The 17,326-nt window shown below is 49.3% G+C and overlaps 1 protein-coding gene across 1 annotated transcript in view; it reads right to left on the bottom strand.

Moving 5' to 3' along the window:
- Window positions 1-28: 28 nt before the first annotated feature.
- Window positions 29-17,326, bottom strand: part of MOV10 (Mov10 RNA helicase) — a 25,356-nt gene continuing 8,058 nt past the window's right edge. Inside the window, exons 2-20 of the mRNA XM_023734918.1 lie at window positions 11,078-11,281; window positions 10,558-10,793; window positions 10,109-10,367; window positions 8,663-8,794; window positions 7,812-7,980; window positions 6,873-7,027; window positions 6,248-6,424; window positions 5,981-6,128; window positions 5,388-5,546; window positions 5,059-5,162; window positions 4,793-4,890; window positions 4,479-4,695; window positions 3,299-3,416; window positions 2,890-3,081; window positions 2,558-2,632; window positions 1,475-1,600; window positions 1,305-1,393; window positions 535-656; window positions 29-448 (exon numbers count right to left, since the gene is read on the bottom strand). Coding sequence (XP_023590686.1) covers window positions 357-448; window positions 535-656; window positions 1,305-1,393; window positions 1,475-1,600; window positions 2,558-2,632; window positions 2,890-3,081; window positions 3,299-3,416; window positions 4,479-4,695; window positions 4,793-4,890; window positions 5,059-5,162; window positions 5,388-5,546; window positions 5,981-6,128; window positions 6,248-6,424; window positions 6,873-7,027; window positions 7,812-7,980; window positions 8,663-8,794; window positions 10,109-10,367; window positions 10,558-10,793; window positions 11,078-11,281 — 2,872 coding nt within the window. The 3' untranslated portion in view covers window positions 29-356. The remainder of the gene's footprint in view (window positions 449-534; window positions 657-1,304; window positions 1,394-1,474; window positions 1,601-2,557; window positions 2,633-2,889; window positions 3,082-3,298; window positions 3,417-4,478; window positions 4,696-4,792; window positions 4,891-5,058; window positions 5,163-5,387; window positions 5,547-5,980; window positions 6,129-6,247; window positions 6,425-6,872; window positions 7,028-7,811; window positions 7,981-8,662; window positions 8,795-10,108; window positions 10,368-10,557; window positions 10,794-11,077; window positions 11,282-17,326) is intronic.

Below are 17,326 nucleotides of genomic sequence, written 5' to 3' on the forward strand. Positions count from 1 at the left end.
TGCTGGGAGGGGGTGTGGCCATGGGCTGGGTGTCAGTCCCACCCTCCCCAGCAGGTCAGCTTGGTTGCACTCAGGAAGCTGGGGCCCAGCTGAGGAGACATGGAGGCTTTTGCATAGAACAAGATTTTTTTGTTTTCAGAGTTTTTCTTCCTCCCCCTTCCCCCAATTGTTAGCAGCTTGATGTGTCATTCTCCCCAGCAGGGGAAGGGGTGGAATGGCTTGGGTTGTAAACTCCCTCCCCCAGCCTCCTGTCCCTTGGGGGGCACCTCTTGGCTGGGTTCTGGTTCAGGCAGGGTTTTGGTTGTGGGTCAGGCGGTTAAGGCTTGGCTGGTGTGTGAAGGCCCGTGGCTGTGTCTTCAGAGCTCGTTCCTCCAGGCCGGCTCCACTTGCAGGGGTAGGCCCCCTTCACCCTCCCGCTCCGAGGGGAGGTAGTCGTGACACTGAGGCCCTAGAAAGAAAGGAAGTGGGCTCTGTCTTCCTTACCTCCCCTTCCAACCCTATCCCCTACCTGGCCCACCCTTGGCCCAACCATACCTGAGGTAGAGGGGCTGAGCTTGCTCAGACCTTGCAGTAAGTTCTGTCCCTGCTGCAGATCCAGTTTGGCAGGGAAGGGGCATCCGGTATATCCCCCGTTTTCTTTACAGAACTCCAGGAATCTGTGGGGCAGGGACCTGTCTCTGTCTGTCTGTCTCTGAGAGAGACACACATGCACGTGCGCGTGTACACACACACAAAGCTGTGCAGGCTTGGCTGGGGAGCATTGGCAAAGGCTGGAGGCTAAGCCTTAGTGTCCCCCCACCCCCCACAAGCCTGTAAGAGCTGTGTGCCTTTAAGCAAGTTGCCTGTGGTATGCAAAATCTAGTCAATTTCGATTCATAGGACCCTATAGGACAGAGCAGAACTGCCCCATAGGCTTTCCTAGGTTGTAATCTTTATAGAAGCAGACTGCCATGTCTTTCTCCCACAGAGCTGCTGATAGGTTCAAACCACTGACCTTTTGGTTAGCAGCCGAGCGCTTGACCACTGTGCCACCAGGGCTCTTTACTAAATCAAAACCAAACCCGTTGCCACTGAGTCGATTCCGACTCATAGCGACCCTATAGGACAGAGTAGAATTGCCCCATAAAGTTTCCTAGGCTGTAGCCTCTCTGAATTGTCAGTTAACTTATAAATAAAGCAGGGGTATTGTGCAGATGAATGGAAATGAGAATGAAGTGAGCCACAAAGAGGTGCTTAGTAAAATACATCTGCCCTAGGTTGGGGGTTGTGGCCACCAAGGGGGATTATGGGGTGGGAATGCTCACGTTTTCCAGTCGGGGTCATGGCCCAGGAGAAGGGGGTTGCCCACTATGATGAGCAAAGCCTTGGCCCGGGTCACAGCCACGTTGAACCTCTGGAAGGAAAAAGTATTTGGATCATGGGAAGGCAAGGTCCTAAGGAAGGAAGATTTACTACCACCCACCAGCCCTCCAACCTTGGGGTTCTTAAGGAAACCCAGGTTAAAGTCCAGATCCAGCTGCACAAAGCTCTGGCTGCTTCGCACGGTGGAGATGAGGATGACGCTGCGTTCTTGGCCTTGGAACTCTTCCACGGAGCCTACCTGGAGGAGGAGAGGGAGGCAGAGGCAGTGCCTGAGACCAGGGGGTTCAGAAGTTAGCCAGAGGGACAGCCCCTGCCTTGGGGAGCCTGGACTCCAACGAGGGCATAGACAAGTCACCAGGCAATTGTAGGTAAGTGAAGTGAATGCCATGATGCCAGCCAGGACAGCTTACCCTGGCAAGGGCCAGGAGAAAAAAGAAAGGATGAATCCAGTTCAAGGAGCAAGGGCTGGAAAGTGTGCCAAGCCGAGAAAATACTTTGCAGAGAATGCAGTGCCTCAGAGCAGGGTCTTCAAACTTTCCTGAAGATAATCACCAAGTGCTTGTTAAAAATACACAACCCCGGGCCCTAGCCCAGACCTCCTGAATCAGAATTTCCAAGGGAGAGGCCTCTAAATCTTCAAGCAGTGCCTTTCCACCCTGGCTGCACATTAGAATCACCTGAGGAACTGTTTTAAAAAATACCAGAGCCCTGGCTGTGTCCCCGGATAGCTGTTTTAATTGGCTAGGTGAGGCCCTGGCCCCGGCAGTAGTGAAAGCTCTCCAGGTGACTCTTATCTGTAGCCAGGGTTGAGAACCACCACCTTAGAGAAAGAGTCATGCTACTGCCTGACCCAAAGGGTAGGAGGGACAGCGGGGACATCACATGCTGGGCCTGATGAGCCCTGGAGTATGAGCTTAGGGCAGCAGCTTCAAACCTGCCTGATTGTAAGAATCACCTGGGGTGCTTGTTAAAAATATAGGCTTCCTGGCCCCATCCGAGGCCTACAAGTTGGGGTGTCCAGGAGTGAGAGTCTTGGGGAGAGCCCCAGCTATGTCTTAAAGCAGCAGGGTGGACCAGGGACATGGGCTGGGCTGGAGCAGCAGGGCAAGAGTCTGAGGAGGTCTCTGGAAGACTGGAGAAGGTGGGGGTGCACAGATGGCAGACAGTAACTGAGGAATAGTGGTGAATGTGTCACCTTCAAGTCCTTGATGTCATCCAGTCCTCGAAGCTCCTTGTCAAGTTTGGTGATGCAATAACGGATTTTTTCCACCTGGAAGGAGGGGACAGGTGCCTTTCTCTCATGCAAATATCCCAATGCAATAGGGAGTCAGGCAGGAGGCCAGGAGCCAACCCTTCCCAGGGAGATGGGGGGAATAAGGGAGGGGAGGTTGACCGCTGTGCTCTTCCGATAGGGGCCAGGAGAGTACTGAGCTCCTGGAACCTCAGCCTACTGGTCTGGTTCTTGAAGAGGTATCACCTGCGGGGGCTAGGGTGTGTCCGACCCTTGCTGGGAACTGAGGGCCTGACCTGCTTCCGGTATGGGGAGATGACGCCCACGCTTCGGGGACTCAGGCGGGCTTTGCCCTTCTTAAAGGAGGGGGCCAGGAGCAGCTTCAAGTAGGAAGTCACTGTGGCAGCCTCTTCGGGGTTGAAGAAGGACGGGCTATTGCCCTCACGCTCGTCCTTGCCCATTACACCATGAAAGATGATGGGAAAGCCCTGAACATAGGGATCAGAGAAAAACTCAGCCAGACCTCCCTGCTTCCCTTGCCTTCCACCCCAAACCCTCCCAGGGGTCCGGAATCCCAGGCCAAGGTGACAGGAGGGAGGGGCCCATGGCTTCTACTCAGAGCCTCCTCCTGCCCTGTCCCTTCAGTAAGAGGGAAGCCAGAGTACAAGGAGAGGGAGCCCGAGCCCCCGCCCTGCTTGGCCTCACCTGCCGAGGCAGACCCTCCCAGCGGCAGAAGCGCTCTCGATCCACAACGTCAGCACAGGCCTGCAGCTCCCCTTCATAATACAGCCGGTTAGGAATGTCCAGGATGGTGGGGTGAGACCTGGGAGGCAGGAGGAGGAAGGAAGAGCAAAACTCAGGGCTGGATTACTTCTCCCTGCTCTCAGGAACCCCTGCTCTGCTGGCTCTGGGCCCACACACATTCTCCTATCCTCCTGCCCAGTGGATAGCAGGACATGTTCACCTACAGTGTCTGCTAAGTGCTTCTCAAGAGCCAGGCACAGTGAACCATAGAAAGAAGAACCAAATGTGGTTCTAGGGAGCATCTCATCCACAGATTTCATAGACCAGTCAAATTTTAAAAGCAAAATATTAGGGACCCATTCTCAGGTTTCAATTTTGCTAAGGAAGGGCATTAAAAAAAACAAGGATCATCTACTGTCGCCATTATTTCATGACATAATGTGTTAAACCCCAAATAATAGAATAATATAATAGCTAACATTTTCTGAGTTCTTAGTAACTGCCTGGAACTCACCTAAGTATGTCAGATGTATTAAGTCACTTACTAAAGGAAGAATAGCTCTTTAATTTGAACAACTAGATTTTTTAAAAACTTACTATATTGTCCCCATTTTTCCTTGGATTTCCTGGAAACTTCATCTGGGACAAGCACCAGACATATCTCAGCGTCTGGGAACCACTGACCATCTCCTAATATATAAATAAGCAAACTGGCCCAGAGACAGAAGCCATTTGCTAAAGTCACACAGCCAATGAGTAGCAGCGATGGGGCTAGAAAGGAGGCCTCCTACCTTCCAATTTACAGTCTTTCTTTCTGCATCACCTATCTCGAGCCTGGGTGGCGCAAGTGGTTTGCGATCAGCTGCCATCATAAAGGTCGGCAGTTAGAACCTACCCAGTAGCTCCACAAAAAAAAGGCCTGGCGACCTGCTTCTGTAGAGATTACAGCCAAGAAAACCCTATTACAGCAGTTCTACTCTGTAACACATGGGCTTGTCATGATTCAGAATCAACGGCAACGGGTTTCGTTTTTTGGATTCTGCATCACACACCTCAGCAAGATGACCCCTGGACCGAGCCTCCAGCTGAGGCAGCATGGAGGGCACAAAGGTATGGGGTGGCAGTGGGGGAGCAGGAATACCTATAGTTGCGTAGCAGCTTGGTTATGAACTGGGGGTTATAGCCACTGGAGCCCTTCTTGTATAGGCTGTTGTACGAGAGCAGCCGCTCCAGCAGCGAGTGCCCCAGCCCGTGCTTCTGGGTCAGCGGGGAGCGCAGCACAGGACCCAGCTGCCGAGGGTCTCCTGCCAGCACCAGCTGCCCTCCTGGATCGCCCGTTTCCTTGACTTCCATCAGCCCTGGGAGGTAGGGGTGATGTGGGGAGAAAAGTAAGTGGCAAGACCTCCCCGACCCTGTGCAGGATGGCATGCCTGCAGCCCACCCTGAGCACCTCACCTGCTATGGCCACCAGACTCTCGGGCTCCATGGAGTGGCCGGCCTCATCGATGAAGATGTGCGTGAAGTGATCGATGGGAAACTGGGCTGAGACCAACCTGGGAGGTTTCAGGCCAGGCAGGAGTCATACCTAGGCACCTGATTCCAAACCTGAATGTTCACCCTCGGTGCCCCCTAATCTCACTCCCCAGGAACTAGTCTTCCCCAGCCTGTTACCCCTTTATTTACACATATGGTTAAGATACACACATACACACACTCCCCACCTGCTGGCAGTGATGAGGGTGGTAATTAAGACACGATATTCCTGCAGCTTCTTCTTGGCGGGAAAAACATAATCCCCCTTCTTTGCATCCCAGTTACAGCAGGGCTGTGGATTGTGAAGGGAAAGGAGAATTAGCTTAGCACCACCCATTCTCACCCTCACTCTGGCTCTCTGCCTCCCAGGCAATTGTATCCATCTCCCTCACTTTACAGACAGGGAAGCTGAGGCCCAAGCAGGGATCGTGACCCACCTAAGGTCACATAGTGAGTATCAGAACCCAGGTCTCCTAGGCACCTGACATCCACTGGCCCTCGGCACTTCCCCAAGTACCTTGATGTCCTCAGGTACCAGGCGGATGTCCCGGCTGGGGGCCAGGAGGCGGTAGATGGAGCTGGGCAGGTGAACCCGGAGCCGCTGACAGAGGAGGTCAGCCCCTGAGTTGGATGGAGCGCAGGCCAGGATGTGGGCTTTGGGCAAATGCTTCACCACCTGAGATTGGGTCAAGCACAGTGTGGGAAGCAGCATCAGCGTCTCCAGGAGTAGAGGGAGATTCAGTCATGACTCAGGTTGGGGCAGTTTGGCATTTGACTCCCATAGCTGAGGGAGGCAGTGACACAAAAGGCAAGTTCTGATCCCCAGGCCCCACCTAGTCCAAATAGCATTTTAATGCTGGAAAACTGTGGCAAGAAATACAGGCACCTATGATGACTGAAATGTGAATGGTGACTCTAAGAGCTGTGCAGTGCCTAACCTGCACGATAATACTCACAGCCACACTGGCCCTGACTCCCTACCTCTCCCCTTTTGATGCCTGCTCAGAGGCAGGGGTCTTCAGAGAGATGGAGGGAACCAGAATCTGGGGACAACTGCTTGGTGCTAGGGGGAGTCAGAGTGCAGACCCTAGGTCTATTCTCAGGCCCCACCTGCTTGATGGCCTCCACTAAGGTGACAGTCTTGCCAGTCCCTGGAGGCCCAAAGATGACGTAGGGGGCTGGACGGGTGGTGCCCATCACAATATGCTTCATGGCCTGCAGTTGCTCTGGGTTTGACTCCAGACTCCGGTCGTACAGCCTGGCAGAGGGGCCCGGGAACACCAGCTTGGGGTCATCCAGTGTCCCAGGAGCCTCCTGGACTCCACCCCTGACTCTCACCCTTCAAATAGCCCCAGAGCTCCCTGCCCACAGTCTCACTTGAGCTTCACATCTGACGGCAGCAGCGGGACCCCGCGTGAGGCCACAGGAAAGAGCATGGGCCACAGCAGCCAGCGCCCTGTCAGCTCCAGGGCACGGTGCTGGACCCTTAGGGGCTGGCGGTTGAAGGTGAAGTTCACCTTGAAGGTCAGCCCATCCACAAAGCGGCTCAGGAGGCTTTGAGGAAGGCAGAGAGAGGAGGAGAGTTCCAGTTAGGGGAGTGGGCAATGAAACACCAGGCTCCCTCTGGATCCACCCTTACTCTGTTCCCTCCATGCAAAGCTCTCTAGGAGAGGAAGCAGCTGAGGCAGCTAAAAAACAAAAAGCAACCCATGTGCGTAGAGCAGAACTGCACTCCACAGGTTTTTAAAGGCTGTGACCCTTTGGAAGTAGATCCCCAGGCCCTTCTTCTGAGGTGCCTCTAAGTGGATTCGAACTGCCAACTTGTTCGTTAGTAGTTGAGTTCTTAACCATTCGCGCCACCCAGAGACTCCACTGAGGCATCTCAGGGGCCCCCTTCCCTGGTCCTGGGGTCCCACTCATCTCAGGGAGAAACACCCCTCCTCCGGCCTCAGAGAGAAGCCTACAGACCCTTCTGGCAGCTCAGGGTTCCCCCAACACCCACCTCATGGAAAAGCTCAGCTTGACACGGTCCAATTCTACCTTGTGCACAAAGCCCTTGTAGGTGACGGGGTCCTCCTGGTTTGTCTCAGAGGACAAAAGGGCAAACAGGTGGTCACCCCGCAGCACTGAGGGGCGGCTCTCGGTCACCCCGGGAACCTATGGGGCATGAACATAAAAGCAAGCTTGTATCCCAGGGATGGCCACTGGAGGGCCGAACTCCCAGTTCTCCAGACCTCCTCAGAGGGAGGAGGACTCAGGCTCTATCCTTCTACCCCAAGAAGCTTTGCCTCCCCTGTACTCCTCTTTCTTTTCCCCCCAGACACAGACGGGGAAGAAGATAAGTCCTCCCATGCTGCTCGGAGATGCTGAGCCCAGGAAGCCCAGAAACCCTCCAGTGTAGGAGTTCAGGACTTGGAGATGGCTGTCGCTGCCCAGCTGTTGCCCTCTTGGCCTACTCAGTTCCTCCTCTGCCTTTAAAATCTTGTTCTAAACCCACTTCCTGCGGGAACCTTTGCTTGGTCATCCTCCCATCAGGTTTCTTCTTCAGCACCGGTGTGCAGGAATCCATTCCCATGTGTAATCCTGGGCTTATGTGTGCACATTCAAATCTGAGAGCTGGAAAGGGCTCTGACAATTATCTACCAGCCCTGTGCTGTTCAGATGATGGGAAGAGGGCCCAGAGGAGCAAGGGACTTGCCCAAGGCCACACAGCTGGTGGTAACAAAATCTAGACTAAAACCCAGGTCCTCCCCTTTGCCCTGCTCTAACACCACATTCTGGACACAGGATGCCCATCCTAATCCTTGCTGAGCCCTCTAGGGAAGGAATAACTTTACCCTTCCTCTTGCTTGGCCCTGCTGTCAGGATCAGTGCCCTGCCCACAGCCTCTGGGTTGGCTGACCTGAGCCCACCCTCCCCACACCCAATCTGAGGCCCCGACCTCCAGCGTGAGCAGCCTGGGGTTCTGGTCCACAGGGTCCCAGGTCATGGGCACTGACTCCAGGTCATAGTGCCGGATGTCATGCTCCATCTGCAGCTCCTCCAGGTGCAGCAGCAGCCGGAGCTTCACCTCGTAGTTCCTCCACTTTAGGGCTGTCTCCAGCTGGGCCCTGGCAGTGATGGTTAGGGATGGGAGGGGGCAGGAACAGGATAGGTCAGGCAATGCCTGTGTCTGAGAACATCTACCCTCTCCCATCTGCAGCTATGGGGTTGGGAAAACAGCAGGAGCAGGGGAGACTAGACAGGCAGAGAAGTGGATGGGGGTCAGAGGCCTTCAAGAAGGCAGCCCTGGCTGCTCTTGCTCCCTCAGATGCCCTGCCCCCACCTCAGTCCTGTCTTGGCATTTGTACTGTGGATCCTACGGGCTGGAACACACTCCTCCAGATCCTCCTATGACTCTACCCTCACCTCATTCAAATGTCACCTCCTCAAAGAGGTGATGCCAAATAGCACTCTGCAAAACAGCACCACCCCATATCCTTACCCTGCTTTAGTTTTCTTCATAGCACTTACTGCTACATAAAATTCTGTGATCAATGTTTTTACTCATTGTCCCCACTAGAATGGGCAATGACTTCATTTGGCAGGTTCACTGCTGTATTCCTGGCACTTTGAACAGTGCCTGGCATGCAGCAGGTGCTCAGTAAGTGAATGAATGAATCCAGAGAGCCTGGGAGGCTGAGGATAGAGGTATTGGGGTCATGGAAGAAGCCAGCAGGAAGAGCTATAAAGTAGCGTAAGGGCAAGACCCAAAAGGCAGGAGTGTTGGGGTGGCAGAGAGGTGGCACTCACTTGATCTCTGCAATCTCCTTTGGGGCGGTGAAGATACTTGTTCCCTGAAGGATAGGGAGCAGCTGCCTGAGGCGGGGTGGTGGGTAGTACGTCCCCAGCGCCATACTCAGCTCCAGGTCATAGCCCTTAGCACTGCAGGAGTGGGGAAGAAAAGCAATCACCAACACAGAACACTCTCACCCTCAGAGACTCTAAGGGGCCCCTCCCTGGAAGGTGAGCGAAGCCCTTCTGCAATACTCTCCCTGAAAGGTGGTCACAGCCTTTGCCTAAGGTGCAGATTCACTGCCTCATGGGGCTGCTTGCTCTGGTATTGGACCATTCTCATTCTGGAACACACGATACTTGGAAACATTTAAAAAACATTAAATAAGTAATACATGTTCAAGGAGCCCTGGTGGCACAGTGGTTAAGCACTCGGCTACTAACTGAAAGGTTGGCAGTTCGAACCCACCGGCTGCTCCATGGGAGAAAGTTGTGGCAGTGTGCTCCCATAAAGATTACAGCTGTATGCTAGGAACCCTATGGAGAAGTTCTACTCTGTCTTCCAGCGTTGCTATGAGTTGAAATGGACTCAGTGGCAACGGGTTTGGTTTTTTGGTTTAATATATGTTTGTTATTATTGTTATTAGGTGCCACTGAGTCCATTTAGACTCACAGCAACCCCATATGACGGAGTACAGCTGCCCCATAGGGTTTCCTAGGCTGTAATCTTTATGGGAGCAGAATGCCAGATCTCTCTCCTGTAGAGCAGCTGGTAGGTTTGAACCACCAACCTTTTGTTTAGCAGCTGAGCGTTCAACCATTGCGCCACCAGGGCTCCTACATGTTCATTAGGAGAAAAAAAATCAGGAAATAGGTAATAAATAAATAACATTCCCACTATCACTGAAGAATAACCAATGTTAACTTTTTGGTATATAGCCTTTAAGAGTTTTTTTTTTTTTGGGTAAATCTGTATTATACATGTATGAGCCTCCTAGGTTGGAAGGCAACAATGGACTCAGCATGCTGGCTATCTAAGGATGGTGCAGGACCAGGCGGCGTTTTGTTGTCATGAGTTGGAGCTGACTTGATGGCAACTATTAACAACAATTTTTAACAAAAAGAGCACAATGGTCTGTGAAAGTACTATTACAGAGTTTGTTTTTTTAACTCAATATTTTGTGAATATCTAGTCATGTCAAAAAGAGGTGTCTACAATGGGCTCCTTGGTAGTCCGTCACACAGATGAAAATACTTAGCATTTTTTCACTGTCCTCGTATCTGCGGTCCATTTGCAACTTTCTGAGACCCTGAGAAGTTAGGATGTCTACCTCTGGTCTCATGGCAAGGTGATGGAGCCAGTCAGGAAAAGGGGCTCCTGCTCCCAACTCTGTACCCTTCCCAAGGGCACACTGCTGAGGATGGGAGATCCCTCAGCCTGGACTGGTTGGAGGGAGGAGTTACCGGTCAGGTCTCTCTCCTTCTTCTATCCGGTTGGTCACCACAGGGTTTCCAGCAATCCGGCTCCGTTTGAAGGGAGTCGTGGGCTTCAGTTGTGCTGCCAGGGGGCTGTGGGCCACAGCAGCCAAGAAGCGGGCAATGTAGAAAGTGCCAGCTCCTTCTGAACCTGGCTCCCCAGGTCCCAGTAGCTCCCAGAGCACCGTGGCTGGGAAGTAGCCAACAAAGCTTGTTTTACAGTGGACATGGAGCTCGTAATATTCACCTGGGGGAGAATGGTTGAGTGAATGGTGGTCCTTCCACCAGCATCCCTACCCTAGACACTCCCTCCCATATAGCACCATCCCAAGGCCAGGAGCCCACTAGACAGTGACAGGGTGTTTCCCAAAGCACCAGCTCTTTCTAGGGTGAGCCCCTGCCCACCAGAGGCTCTTTCCCTTTGGAAACCTGCTCACCCGGACCGAGCGGGCAGGGCAGCTCCTGGTCTCCATTATAGAAGGCAAACTGGGATGTCCGGCAGAGTGGGAAGAGGTGGGTGAGGGTGACAGGCTGGGTTCCTCCATTCCGAAGCCTCAGGGTCAGCACCTCCTTGCGGTTCAAATCCAGGCGGATAAGGAGCTGCCCATCTCGGGCTTCATGGGGCCCCTGGACCTCCACGTCCACCCCATGTTTCCCGTGAAGATACTCAGCCCTGGGGAAAATGGGAGTCAAGGGGGGCTGGGGCTGGAGGGTCCAGGACTGGGAATTACCCCAGGGAAGTTTCAGGCTAGGGAAGCTGGCTAGGTGCCAGCTGTGCTTAGGAAACCCACCTCCTCCTCCCAGACCAATTAGTTCCTTCCTCACCCCTTCCCCCATTCCCTGAAGGAGGGGCCTTATCCCAACCTGAGGCAACCCACTCTTTCTCTCCTCAGACAGAGCTCCCTTCCCCCAGCATTTGTGGGTCTCTGGGTCTTTCTCTCTCTCATGTACACACACCTGTCATAAAAGATCTTTGCTAGCAGTGACTTGTGGTGTTTGCTGATATCTGACCCCAGCTTCATTCTCCTCTTTTCTGGGAACCACACATCAGCCCAGCGGTCGAGTCTGAAGAACCTGACCCGAGTCTTGGTGACGTAGGCCAGATTTGCAATCTTCATTCCATACAGCATGGAGGAGAAGCCAGGGGCAGGGGTCCCAAAGCTGCCGGAAGCAGAGGAGACTGGGAAGTGAGGGAAGGCAGGGCCAGTGGGAGGCAGGGTGGCTTGTGGGGGAGGCTGCTGGGGGAGAGGGACCGAGGGCCTGCTCTATGCTGGATACAGCAGCCCTGCTGCAGAACAGGACCGGGGGCCCAGGGACAGAGACACTCAGGCCGGGAATCTTAGGAATTTTAAATGTTTCAAGGGAAGGCAATGGAACTTTCTAAGACAAAATCTGATTGTTTTAAACGGCAGGTTGTGGTTTGTGGATTTCTGTGGAGAGAAGCCCAATAATGGGCTGTTGATTTGGAAGACTAAGGAAATAGAGAGAAAGAAAGGAAAGTTTTTGGGAAAATGATTTGGGACAGAAAAAAATAACAAACAACCCAGTAAAAAGAGCTAAGGCTAAGGGGAAGCTGAATAAGGTGACTCAGAGGTGTAGGACAGATCCGGTGTCCAGCCTGTTGGCGAGGGGTAAGAGACGGGACCAGAGACAGTACAGATGTCCAGAGTGTATGGGCAAGGTGGCTGATCAGACAGCAGTTTCCACCCGAAGTCAAAGGGTGCAGGTGGAACCCAAGCAGGAAGGGAAAGGATCCTTTTCCAGAGATCAAATAGCTTGGCTTTGTGCCTAGAGAAGGTGAAGACAGGGAAAACTGGTCAGGAGGACAATAACCTTAAGGTTCAGCGCCTGGAATTCAGTTTAGTCAATTCAACAAACACCTACAGAAACCCGTTATGTGCCAGACACTGGGCTAGATGCTGGGGGTTCAAAGATGCAAGAGACCCAGACCCCGCGTCCAGAAGCACACAGACCAGACGCATAAATTCCTGCAAGATGCTGTGAGCACAATGATAGGGGCCTCCAGGGCAGCGCATGGGGCCAAGGAGGGCCACTGAGCCCAGCTAGGGGGAAGTGGGCCATGAAGGCTTCCCCAGGAGGCAGCATCAGGACTGAGTCCTAAAGAATGAATGGGCATTAACCAGGCACAAGGGGGAGGGCAAGTATCCCAGGCGGAGGGACAATAGCGTGATGAAGGTGGGGAGGTAAGAAAGAGCATGTGTGTATGGGAGGACATTCACTCTACCACTCTAGCTGGGTCACCTTGGATTACTTCACCTCTCAGGGCCTTGCCTTCTTCCTCTATAAAATGGGGATAACAACAGACTTAACCTTGCAGGGTTGCTGTGAGGATTGCATGAGATACTGACACTGTGGTGAGCCCCTTAGCCCAGTGCTGGCACATAAGGACATCTCAGTAAGGGTGAGCTATATTAGTATCACAGACAGTTCAGCTGCACTAGAGTGCAAAGTGCAAGGAAGGGAGTGGCAGGAGGCAGCAGAGGTGGGCAGGGACCAGGTCAAGGACAGTTTTGTATGCCAGGCCAAGAAGCCTGGACTTGACCCTGAAGGCCAGCAGCCCTCCCCTCAACTTTACTGGTACCCAGGAGCAGGGGGACATTCCCATGCATGACATGCTTCATGGACATAGCGAAGATATGGACAGCCAACTACCCTCTCTCAATGCTTTGTAGGGAACAAAAGGAAATCCTAGTTCGTAAGTACTATGGTAATCCCTGTTAAGCTAAATCAGCATGGTCAATCACTAGGGTATCGTTAAGATCGTTGTTGGTTACGAACATTTCCCTGGTGTCCCTGCCTGTAACTCTGCCCCTCTCCTTTACCCCAGCAAAGGTGAGACTATTCAGAAAACTTTGAATTGGCTCTGATTTTTAAAAAGATAACAGATCACTTGAAAACATAATAGACAATGCTCAGTAAATGTTAGCTACTATTATTAGTATTCATATTAGTAGTAATAATAGTACTAATAGTAGCAGTAGTAGTAGGAGTAGTAACAACTTACTTTCAGCCCACGTCAGAGGCTACACTGTGTGGTTACAGAACCACCGCGGTTGGTGGGTTTTAAGCAGGGGAGTAGCAAGATCATATTTGCATTTCAGATCACTCTGGCATCAGGATTGGAGGATGGATTTGCTGGAGGCAAGACTGTAGGCAGGGAGACCAGTTAGAAGAAGGCCATTGCAATAGTCCAATTAAAAGATGACAAGGGCCTGAACAAGGCAGTGGTAGAGACAGAAGAAGAGGGGCCAGTTTGATAATATTCAGAACATAAAATTAGCAGAATTTGGTGACTGACAGGAGTAGGGATGGAGGCTGGGAAGAGGGAGGAGTCTAGGATAAGAACCAAATCAGTGGCTCGGCTTCAGGGACTATTCGCAAGATAGGAGTAAAGACAGGAGGAGGAGGAGGTTGGAGGGACTGACCATCCATTTGGATTTGGACATGCTGGGTTTGAGATTCCTGTGGTCCAGAGGCAACTGGCTCCATAAGTCAGAAGCTAAGAACTCAGGCCAAAGTCAAGGTGAGAGCCTAATATTAGGGAGTCCTTGGGTAGTGGTTAAAACCATGGAAGTGTTTGGTCTTTAAAACTTGAACCAAAACTATCCTCTGAAGTCATCTCTAAACCAAACAACAGTTTAGGTCAATTAATAAAAAATGTTTGCCTTGAGCATTGTGCTTCTTTAAGTAATTATCTATATGAGATCAAACTGACAACAGTAACTCTAAAGCATAGATGAGAAGTTTAGGGGGCAGTGAGTCTAAGCTGATGATGATGAAATAATCTGGGTAGAGGTAGCGAAAATGATGACACAACGTGTAGAATGCAACCAATGTCACTGAACTGTACACACAGAAATTGTTGAATGGGTGTATGTTTTGCTGTGTATTTATTTTCACTAAAAATAAAAATTAAAAGATACTTATTGAAAGAATAACTGAATGAAAACACACAAAAACGCTGATGTAAAGCAACAGTGCTCCATAGAATACATAATTTTCCAAAGACAGAGCCATAATAAACATAAATAAATAAAAATAAAACCATGGAAGTATTTGGGATCTCCCCAGGGAGCATGAGTTGCCTGAGAATAGTCTACGCCAGGACAACCCAGAGGAGAAGAGAAAACAGACAAGGAACCCTCAAGAGAGGGAGGAGAATCAGAAGGGAGTCTGAAATCAGGCATCAGGATCAAAAGCTGCTGAGGGGTCCCATAACAAAGAGACTGAAGCTAGGAGGTCATTAACAATGTGTCTGTCAGTCACTAAGTCCCAAGGATCAGGGCACAAACTCAAATGCCTACAGAAGCCAGGTTCAGTATGAGAGACCATTCCTTGGTACCTGCAGCCCTCCCAGATACCTTATACAGTCCCAACTGTGACAGTCATTAGTGTAAGGAGGACTATGTCCCTCACAACTCTACTATAAGAAAAAAAACAGTGCAGGCACCATGGTAAGTGGCTCCAGGCTTCTAGCTCAGGGTGGGGATGGGGGGATGGGGTGGGGGGGAGGAGGTGACAGCTATTAAAAAAAAATCGCGAATTTAGTATGTGCTTGTTGAAAAAACGCCTGATCCTTAGAGTGTACATCTAGTCATCTAGATTTCTAGGAATTTTCTACCAAAACTGGAAATCAGAGGTCATTAAAGAAAACACTTTTTCTCTTTTTTTTTTTTTAAAAAAAAAAAAAACACTTTCATATGGCAAACGATAATATAAATAAACAAGTAACATAAAAATACTTATAATGCCAATGTCAGGAAAAGAGTCAATTTTTAGAATATATGAACTTTCTTATAAATTGACAAGATAATAGAAAAACTGAATACTCTATCTAAAGAACAAATCCAAATGTCCCAAAAAAAAGTTATGAAAAGATGCTCCTAGTTAGAGAAACAAAGATTAAAGTAAAAGTGAGATATTATTTTATTCCCATCAGACTAACTATAATCAAATGTAGCCATAAAATGTATTGGTGGTACCTGCAGGTGGAAAAAGGAACTCTCATACATTGCTGGTAGAAAGGTAAAAGTATTACAGTCTCTTGGGAAAGCAATCTGGCAATATCTACTGAATACAAGTATTTTAACTCAGAAATCCCATTCCTGGGAATCTATCCCGTAAAAAGAAAAGTATCAATACGCAAGGATGTTTACTGACTCATGCCATGGAATATTATGCAGTTGTTATAAAGTATGCATTATACCCACCAAAATGATTAAAAGTTAAAAGGCTGACAACACCAAACGTTGGGAAGAATGTGAAACTCCCAGAATTCTGACGCATGTTGGAGTGTAAAATGATGCAATCACTTTGGAAAAAAGGTCTGGCAGTATCTTACAAATCTAAACATACCTACCCTATGACCCAGAAACTCCACTCCTAAGTATATCCCCAAGAGAAATAAAAACATATGTCCACAAAACAACTTGTACAAGAATGTTGATAACAGCTTTATTCGAAATAGCCCCAAATTGAAAACAGTGACCATAATCAGGGGAATGGATAAACAAACTCTGATTTGTATCCAGACAAAGAAATACTACTCAGTGATAAAAAGGAACTGATATATGCAGCAACATGGATGAATCTCAAAAACATTATGCTGATAAAATTATGCTGAGTGAAAGATGCCTTATATGATTCCATGGCGTTAAGTGATAGAACAGGCACTGCAGTGAACAATTTCAGAGCAGTGGTTGTCTCTGGGCGGATAAGGATGGACATTAACTAGGAAAGAGCAAGAGGGAATTTTCTGGGATGATATAATGTTCTTTATCTTGATAGGGATTTGCACACAGGTATATGCATTTTTTAAAATTGCCAAAATGGTGCACTTAAGATTTGTCCATTTCATTGTATGTAAACTTTATTTTAAAAAAATGAATCAGAAACAAGTTTTGAACCTTGTTTTGTAGTTAATGATGACCATGCAGAAGTGTTTAGGAGTAAAGTGCACTCATGTCTATAACGTACTGTGAAATGCATTTAAAAAATTAAGATGGCTTGCTAGATCCAAAAAGATGGATAAAGGGCACATTGTTGACTAAGAAAAGTGGGATGTGGAAAATGTGTATGATTCCTTTGGTGCCTTGGGAGAAAGGCCTGGGATCTACTTTCAAAAAACCACCCAGTGAAAATCCTGTGGATCACAGTTCTACTCTGACATACGTGTGGTCGCCATGAGTAGTAATCCATTAGAAGGCAACTGGTTTGTTTGTTTTAAATAAAACAACGATCAAAAATATATACTGACTGATAGCATGAGTTACCTGAACATGGGGCAGAATATGGAAATGGAGGTGGGATGCTGATATGAAGAGAGGTATACAATAAAAAAGGATATATGATAATGATCCCATATGGGCAAACTTAACATAAACCCATTGCTACGGAGTCAATTCCGACTCATAGTGACTCTATAGGACAGAGTAGAACTGCCCCGCAGGGTTTCCAAGGAGCGGCTGGTGGATTTGAACTGCCAACCTTTTGGTTAGCAGCTGAACTCTTAACCATTATGCCACTAGGGCTCCAATCTTAACATGGGTGTGAGACAAATAAATGGTGGTCACCAAAAGTATTAAAAAACATTCAAACAAGACAAGTATCTAACATAAGACATTAAAGGCCCCCACACCCTCAGTCCCAACTGCCTGCTTAATTGTTAGATGCATATTTTTCCAGATTTTTTTTCTATGTATATAAAAACATTTTTAAACATACAAAAAATGAGATTATATAGCTACATATACTGTTCTGCAACAGGCTCTTTTTCACCACCATGGACACGCTTCCAAGACAATGCTTTACTAAGCCACCTCAATCTTACTAATGGCTGCAAACGATTATGTTGTGCTTAACTATTTCTCCAGCGACAGGCAGCCTACAATTTTTGGCTCTATCAAATGTTACAATGGCTATCCTTGCACAAAAACCCTTGTTGCAGGAGAATTTTTATGGAAAAAATTCCTTGACGTACAACTTTTTTTTTAAATTGTACTTCAGGTGAAGGCTTACAGAACAAATAGTTTCTCATGAAACAGTAGTACACATGTTGTTTTATGACGTTGGTTAACAACCCCACAACATTTTAACCCTCTAAATTCTCAACCTTTTTTTTTGGTGAAAATACACATAGCCAAAGATACACCGTTTCAAAAATTTCTACATACACAGTTCAGTGAC

Source organism: Trichechus manatus, unplaced genomic scaffold, assembly GCF_000243295.1.
Source record: "Trichechus manatus latirostris isolate Lorelei unplaced genomic scaffold, TriManLat1.0 scaffold00073, whole genome shotgun sequence".
NCBI classification, from domain to species: domain Eukaryota; kingdom Metazoa; phylum Chordata; class Mammalia; order Sirenia; family Trichechidae; genus Trichechus; species Trichechus manatus.